General features: G+C 34.7%; 1 protein-coding gene across 5 annotated transcripts in view; it reads right to left on the bottom strand.

Annotated features, from left to right (window-relative positions):
- LOC106873463 (voltage-dependent L-type calcium channel subunit beta-1) overlaps positions 1–9,309 on the bottom strand; it is a 303,996-nt gene that overhangs the window by 163,527 nt on the left and 131,160 nt on the right. For 2 of the 5 annotated variants that reach the window (XM_014920835.2, XM_052976435.1), the window contains one exon: positions 128–160. The exons of the other annotated variants lie outside the window; for them this stretch is intronic. In XM_014920835.2, the coding sequence (XP_014776321.1) occupies positions 128–160 (33 nt within the window). The remainder of the gene's footprint in view (positions 1–127; positions 161–9,309) is intronic. 5 annotated transcript variants of the gene reach the window in all.

Here is a 9,309-nt window from a genome sequence, read left to right as displayed (position 1 = left end):
TATATACATATATTTGTGTGTGCATATTACAAATGGGCTTTAGTGCCTATTACAAAACAGAAGCTATCTAATGGAAAAAAAAGAAATGAAAATGAATAGGTGCAGAGAAAATATCATATCTACTCACCTTTAAGTACTTGTGAACAAACCTGGCATGCACCTGTCAATGAAAGGTACAGTAAGTACTTCTGCAGGTTTTGGGAACACCAGCCAACAACTGCGAAGGACAGTCACATACAGTGATAATGGATTTGATTTTGTATACCTTTAGACAAGAATTGTTCACTCTGTCTTAGACTATAAACCATTTGTGAATAGATGGTTCCTTTCAAATCCCTCTCTTCGAGAAGAAACTGCAACATCTGTAGTAAAATATCGCTTAAAGCTCTCAGTAGCATTCACGATACAATATAAAAGAAAAAAAACTTTGGCCATCATGTAGCCATACCCCAGTGGCTGGAACCAATAAAAATGTTTAAAACAGAGTCAAAAGATACCCTTCAGTAACCATATTCAGCAAAGTATTCTCTAACAAGCTTCCTTGAAGTAACGAAAGCTATGATAAAGAAAATAGCAATTTAATAAATCATTGTGGTTTTCTTTTAGAAAACAGAATAGTGGTATTTTTTTTATGCTGCATACATTTGACTATCCCTTTGAATATATTACTTATACGCTATTGGTACAGCAGAATGAAAAGAATGGTATTAACAAGTTGTAAGACTCTAAGCATAACAACACCCTGCAATTGATGTTCAAATTGTCTACCTAGTCTCCTTTACATGTCAAGCATCATAACACAGGAATTTAAAAAAAATTAAAATGATACATCTTTAAGCTTGCAATTAAATAGCTAAAGGAAGCTCTAAACCACTTTTCTTGCAATGTAAATTTCACAAAAGAAATGGAAATGTTTTTAGAAGGTGATATCAGGGTAAAAATTAATACTTATAAAAAATAAATGAAATAAGGCAGCCTAAAAATTCAAACAATTAAAATTGAATATTTTAGGTTAACTTAGATAATTTAGTTATCTTACCAATATAGACATCAAAATTTGATTCACTGGTAAGCATAGATATACATACAAGTAGAGTTTCTGAAATTTCTTCAAATTTAGTATCTTCTTCTGAAATTTTATTTGTAATAGTTAAAATTAATAATAATTTCTAATACAGGCAGCAGACCACTTTTTAGAGGGATGATGTAAACAATTGAATTATTACATTACTACTAGTACTTGTGTTATCGGCCTTGTGAGGATGAATTGCAAAGTCAGCTATGGTGGGATTTGAAGTCAGAATGTAAGGAGACAAACTAAAATATTCATTGCATTTTGTCAATCTTCTATCAATTTTGCCAGTCACTGCTCTTAAAATTAAAATTTATAATGGGAGAGTAAAGAAAGGTTGGATTGTTACTATAAAGCAAAGTACACTTAAACCTCTATATTTTGTGGCTTTTTAGAGCATTACCAGATACATGTAAATGAAATATCTCTTGGCTCTAAAAATTAAACCAAGTTCTCCTGTACCTCTTTTTAATAAAATTAATATAATAGATATCCAGGAGATCCAAACATATATTGGGTCATCCTATAAATAATGCAGTTTTTTCAATTGTATGAACTAAAAGTCTGTATCAACTTGCTATAAAAGCAGGTAGTAATTTTAACTTAGTGCAGATTTTGAAGAATGCAGTTCAATTTAACAGTTATTTTTTCAAAGCTATAATGGAAGTGACAAAGGAGTATATTCAGCATATTTTGCTTTATGAGTTCAATAACGGCAACAATGCAATGGAAAGTGCGAAGAATATTAATGCAGTATGTGGGGATCAGACAATAAGCATAAACCAGTGTCAACAGCGGTTCCAGAAATTCCAAGCTGGAAACTACAGCCTAGAAGATGAGCCTGGAAGATCTGTAGAGATCAACGAGGACATTCTGCAAAACCTGGTGGAACAAAATCCCATCGTAACTGTTGTGGAACTAGTAGAGGAGCTTGGATTTGGTCATTCAACCATTCATTGTGCCATCAGAAAATCCAGCAAATTGGGTCAATGGGTTCTTCATAAACTTCCTGAGTCTAATCGCACGTAGAGAGTGAATGCATGCTCTTCTTTGCTGTCACGTCTCACAAATGAACCCTTTTTGGACTGAATAGTGACTGGTGACAAGAAATGGGTTTCTCTATAAAAATGTCAAGCGCCAAAGATAGTGGGTAGGGAAAGGAGAAACACTGGCACCCCAGGCTAAAGAAGGTCTTCACCAACATAAGGTGTTGTTATCTGTTTGGTGGGATATGAAAGGTTTAATCCACTTTAAACTTTTAATCCCAAACCAAACAATAACAAAGGAGATCTACTGCGAACAGCTTGAGCAGCTTTAAAAAGCAACCATCTTTGGTTTCAGGATGAAAGGTGTGCTACATACAGTGAGGATGACATTCCAAGCATGGGAGCAGTTTGAATGGGAAACAATGCCCCACCCACCATATTTGTCGGGCATTGCTCCATCTGATTATCATTTATTCCTCAGTCTTCAAAACCATTTGGATGGAAAAAATATGAATTCTGTAGATGAGATCAGAACAGTACTGGAGGAGTATTTTTCCTCACAGACAAGTGAATTTTAGAAGAGAAGCCTTGCAAGTCTACCAGATAGATGGAAGAGCATTGTGGAAAACGAAGGAAACTATATTTTAGATTAAAAAAGAACTTTATCTTAATTTTGAAAACTAAAAGAAGTATAAAAAAAACACACTATTTATGGCATGACCCAATACATAGTGAAAAATTATACATTTTTCAGAGATACGAGTATAATATACCAAATGTACCAAAGATTTGCATACTACACTGTGTGGAATAATTTGATATTTGAAATTAAATACTCTGTTAATATCATCAGATATTAGATATTAATAAATAATCTTAAATATCTATGACATAATAAACGAATGATTTCACAATGGTATGTTGTGTGACTAATTAAGTTTGAATTGTTGCAAATTCAGATCCAAAGCAAGCATTGGGTTATGTTTTCAAGCTTTAATATTTTCATCAATTAGTCAAAGTATGAATGATCATAAACTTGGCAAAGTCTCTAAGATTGGTGAGATGCAGAAACCTTCAGTAATGGGTTTCTGTAGTAGAAAGTAATGTATAAAGATACAGAATTGACCTCAAACTAGAAAACTTGTTGAAATGCTTGCAGTAGAGAGGACTTCATTAAAGGTCCCCTAAGCCAGGTACTGCTATTAAATTGGGGACAAACAGGCAAAAGTTGATTGGCTTCCAAATAGTTTATGTCAACCTAAATTCCATCAGGAATTGTGCCCAAGGTGTCACACATTGAAATCAAAACCAGAACCATGTGATCTCCACAGTTTTGGAGTAGTTAGAACATAAGCTGGCAAGAGTTAAGTCATTTCAATTCATACTCACAAGTATAAATTATTTTCGAGGGATGTGCAATTTAATAATACATATTCATTGTTATTCTCTCTTTCTAATATACTTATTTATATATTTATTGGTTAGTTTTTACTTGTTTTTTTTCTCCCCCATCCCTAAAACACTACATTCATATTTTTCATATGAAGATAAAACTAGTTTTAAAATGTTTTGAAGCAACAGAAAAAATATATTGTAAACACATACACACACACATGCATACACACACGTACACACACACACACACACACAAACACATGCATGTATGTATATTACTATAATTGATACTTAAGTCAGAATTGTCCTATCATAACATTGCAATGATGGTAATATAAGCCACCACTGCAAGGTCAAGTTATATAGTGTAATAGTTCTACTAACAGTTTTGTATTGCAATAAAACAGGATATATTAGCAAAGATGGCCAAGAAGCTAGACACATTTCACCAATAATATCCATACAAGGTCCTCAAAGTCACCTGATGATACATACATACATACATACATACATACATACATGCGTGCGTGCGTGTGTGCGTACATACGTACGTACATACATACATACATACATACTTACATACATACATACATACATGCATACATATATATATATACAACCTGGTAAAACAGCCATCCTTATGGTACTCAGTGCTTTTAGATACTATTGACAGGGTGATGTACAACAGGAATTAAAGTCCATGAAGACTGATTTTGCCATCATTTTTGGTAGAATGACCATCCTTCTACATCAGTATGAATGATCTATTCAAGATGCATGTTCACATCATATAGAACTAGTAACTGGCAGATGGGCACAAGTACACCATTCTGAGAAGCCACATTTATTGACCAAGGCTCTCACTTTTGTAAACATGGATACAAGAAGCCTGGCAGAGTTCTGAAACCAATATAGCAAAGTCTTTCAAAGAATGCAGCATTACAAATGCACTGGATGGCAATGAAGATGACACCCTTATTGAGGAACGAGATTAAGATGACTGTGGATGACAATGATATTGAAGGTGATCAAGACAATAACACTGACAACGTAGACAATGATGTCGTGCCATCTATCATTGGTACAGACAACAGTGAAGCAGACTTCCTCACTTTTAAAAAATGGTAAATCACCACTATTTGAAACATAAACTGTTAAATTTATGAACAACAGTTGTGCATGTGCATTGAAAATAAATGTCTAAGCTTTAATTGAATTTGGCAAATGGAAAATCTAACCAAGACTGAAAATGATCAATTTGCTAAAATGTGCTTAATGTCATTACTTAACATCATTGCTTGTTATTACAGTATTGTTAAAACTCACATTTGATTAAAACATTTTAAACCACTCCAGCATTTCAATATTTGTTTCCTACAAATGTAATTTCGTGGGACGTAAATTGTGTTGACACTGATAATGACATAGGCAGTATCTATGTATAGTATGAAGTCACACATATCTTAATGTGAATTTCTGTCATGATAAAAATGAAAAAGTAGTATTCTGTTGCTACCAATGTCTATTTTATTTTCTGATTATTTCATATCAAAAATGCACAAACAAAATTTTTATGTATTTAGTTAGACATTGATCGATACAATCTATAATGCAGACAACTTTACTGTGGACCATTGTTTGTAACCATTATGCAACAGGTATCAGCATTATGCAACAGGTATCTTGAATGCATACTTGTGAAATACAATGAATACTTAATATATTATCACTATATAGCAACATATAACAGTAGTACTGTAATTCAAAGTCTTAGTTATAAATCAGTTAGCTTGGGCAATAGGTATGACTTCAGGTCATACAGTTCCTCATTTTTAAACTTAAAAATAAGAAAAAGACTGTGTATTGTACTCAAATTGTGGTTGTGTGTGTGTGTATGTTTAGCTTTCATTTACAAGTAAGTATGACCTGGTAGCTTATTCTATGATTTCCTTAATTATTTTAGGTGCTTATGTAGTTGTGAGTCATCTTTTTGTCTCTCCCACCTTTGATCTAGCAAAACTTGGAAGATGTGACAGTTGAAGGGAGAGAGGCCTGTGTCCACACAACACTGATATTCATGGACTGAAGCAACATGAAATGCTGTGCCTTACTTAAAGACATGAGATGCAACCCAGATGTGGAATTGAATCCACAACCTAGTGATCATGAACCCAACATCCTAACTACTAGGCCACACCCCTTTATATGAATATATTAATTCAAGTATATAGCATTATAGATCTGTTTCAGCTGATCTTACAAATTGGTGTGGTTTATTGTAGTTGTGTCTCATTTTCTACAGTAACTTAGCAGCTTGACAAATAGATATCAATGGAATAAGTTACCAGACTCAAATAAGTAATGATTTGAGTTTGGTACATAACTATTTCTAAAGACTGATATATTTCTATCATATTCAAGAATTAAATTCTATGATTCAGATTATTATTTTATATAAATGATTGAATAAACCTTTTAAAGGTGTGTCACTGCATGGCTGTAGTTCAATGACTAAAATCAGTAAACGAATAAAAAAAATGCATGTACTACATAAGAAGATAGCTAAGTAGGTAGGTAGGTGTGTAGTACACATGTACGTACATACATTGGTATGTAGGCAGGTAGGTAAGCATATAAGTAGGTAGGCAGGTAAGTGTACCCAATGTAAACAGGTGCACAAGAAATCCCTATATGGTGTACCCAATGTAAACTATAGGTACACAAAACATACAGTGGCTGACAGAGAAGAACAACTTCATATTAAGCAAATACATAAGAATTGTTAGCAAAAACAGCACTCATGAAAGAAATTTTTAGACAGTTCTCTAGAAATAATTTGATAGCTTCTGTTACCTAAGTGACTTAATTAGCAATGGGAGAGAGTGCTTTGAAAGCATAGTAGTCAGAGAAATAAGAAGAGAGAAAAAAGTTCAGGGATCTTTAACCTTTGCAAACAGTGAAGGGGTTTTCTATTTATGTGAAGGGTAGATTACAGGACGCTGTATACAAAATGTAATGTTGCATGGTAGTGAAATATGGGCACGAAATGTGGAGGCTGGAAACAAATGAGAAAATCTTGGTATTTTTCAAGCCAAATTTTGAATTTTATATCTTTTTTATATATTTTTTATAATTCACCTGAAGAAAATGGTTTTTACATGATGTAACCAGTTTATTCATCAATAAAAAAACATGTCTGAAACAGCTGTAGTGACCCTTAAACTATTTATTTTCTTTCTTTATGTAAACACCAAACCTGGAAACTTCCCTATGTTCGATACATATATATGTGTGTGTAAGCCAAGTAGGATCATAGTTGTGGCCAATGCTAGTGTTGTGTAACTGACCCATTGTTGGACTTCAGTTGTTGAACTTCAGTTGTTGGACAACATGCTGTGCTTGTGAAGACTTGTCAAACTGAGTGAAATCGTAGTTGTGGCCGATGCCAGTGTCAGATCATTGGCATCCATGCTGGTGGCAAGTAAAAAACACCCAATACACTCTCGGAGTGGTTGGTATTAGGAAGGGCATCCAGCCATAGAAACCTTGCCAAATCAGATCAGAACCTGGAGCAACCCCCCAGCTTACCAGTTTTCAATCAAACCGTCTAACCCATGCCAGCATGGAAAGGAGACATTAAATGATGATGATATATATTCATGTGTATACATAAATTCATATGTGTTATATGTATATATATGTATTTATGTATGTATGTATGTATGTATGTGTATCATATGATAATGAGCTTAGTGTATTTGTTCACTGTCATGTCAAGGAGATAGGGTGGAAATAGTTTAGAAGCCTATCAAAGAACAAATAAAGAGTGAATGGCAGTGGAACTGAACAGATTGTGAAGGGAAAGATAAGGTGTTTCTCTTCCATACTTAATTGAAGTAGCTAATAAAGAATAAGAGAATTTAAATGAAAGTAGATTTTAGCAAGAGGTGTAACAAGGAATGTCCCAAATGCTCGACACCTGTAATTGATGGGACTGAAACAAGATAAGGGAGTTACATTCCTTATACACACACACACACACACACACACACACACACACACACACACACACACACACACACACAAGTGAGTGAAGAAATGAAAGCAAATAGCAACCAATACATTTGCTAGGAGTTATATTTTTAATGACAATTTGATTCTATGCCATATCACTTAAAATTTCATGTGCATGTAGTACACATCCATCTCACCAATGCTAGAAGCAGTCTGAGAGTTTCAAGAAAAATTCAAGATGGTTTCTAGGTATCAGGCCTCTACTGGTTAACTCAGGTCATATGGTGTTAAAATAGCTGATGTTGCTTTGATAGCATTAATATCACATGACCTGAGATGACCAATAGAGGTCTAACACCAAGAAGATAACTTGTATTTCTCTCAAAATTTTCATTCTGTTTCTAGCATCTGATGAGTTGGACATGACCTACATGTCCACAAAACTATACATCACATGAAGCTGAATACATATATTCTTAAAACCAAACATACATAACTATATATTCTGCCTGTAGCAGATTAGATTCTGCCAATTCTAAAATATGTCCAAAACATATTGTATCTTGTGATAGTGCCACAACAATTCATCAGGAGTTGAGATATGAACTATTGTGCTGGTATGGTTATGTACTACGGATGGATGAGGAGAGCTGTGTGAAGAAGTGCCAATCCCAAACAGTTGAAGGAATCTGGGGTAGAGGTAGACCCAGGAAGACATGGGATGAGGTGGTGAAGCATGACATTCGAACATTGGGCCTCACAGAGGCAATGACGAAAGACCGAGACCTCTGGAGATATGCCGTGACTGTGAAGACCTGGCAAATAAAGTGAGTTCACAGCTATATCCTACACCGGTTACGCATAACCAGCCCCAGCCCATTCAAAAGTACCTTGGATCGTAGGGCGACATGCTGTGCTTGAGGAGACCTATTGAGTTAAGTACATCAAAATCAAAATGGAAATTATAGTTGTGATCCCCATGCCAGTGGCACGTAAAAAGCACCATCCGAATGTGGCTGATGCCAGCGCCGCCTTGACTTGCTTCCGTGCCGGTGGCACATAAAAAGCACTCACTACACTCATGGAGTGGTTGGCATTAGGAAGGGCATCCAGCTGTAGAAACACTGCCAGATCAGATTGGGGCCTGGTGCGGCCTCCTGGCTTCAGACCCCAGTCAAACTGTCCAACCCATACTAGCATGGAAAACGGACGTTAAACGATGATGATGATGATGATGATGATGATGATGATGATGACGATGATGATATATTGCACAGAATATATACACACACACACACACAGACGTGTGTGTATTCTTGATATATTTTAAATCAAACAATTTTGGTGAAATCCAGTAAGTTTTTTGAGTAACTAAACCAATAATTATGAATTAAACCATTTCAATGTTGAACTATTTCCGAATCCACTAGATACTTCAGCACAGCTTGTAAAAACCTATGTTCAACAAACAAGACACCATACCATAATGATTGCACAATATGGATTTCCTTTCACTGCCATGTTTTGGTATCCATTGTTTTTACTTATTATAGTCTTGGACTATGGCCATGCTGGGACACCATCTTGAAAGGGTATAGTCAGACAAATCAATACCAGTACTTATTTTAAAGCCTGGTACTTATTCTATCGGTTACTTTTTACTGAACTGATAAGTTGCAGGGACATAAACAAACCAACACCAGTTGTCAAGCAGTAAAGGGGAGAGGGGCAAATACAAAAACAAAGACATACAAGCATATATATATATATATATATATATATATATATATACATATACATATACATATACATATATGTATATATATATATACACACATATAT

Source organism: Octopus bimaculoides, chromosome 2 (genome assembly GCF_001194135.2).
Source record: "Octopus bimaculoides isolate UCB-OBI-ISO-001 chromosome 2, ASM119413v2, whole genome shotgun sequence".
Lineage (NCBI taxonomy): Eukaryota > Metazoa > Mollusca > Cephalopoda > Octopoda > Octopodidae > Octopus > Octopus bimaculoides.
This window is presented reverse-complemented; position numbering and strand designations above follow the sequence as displayed.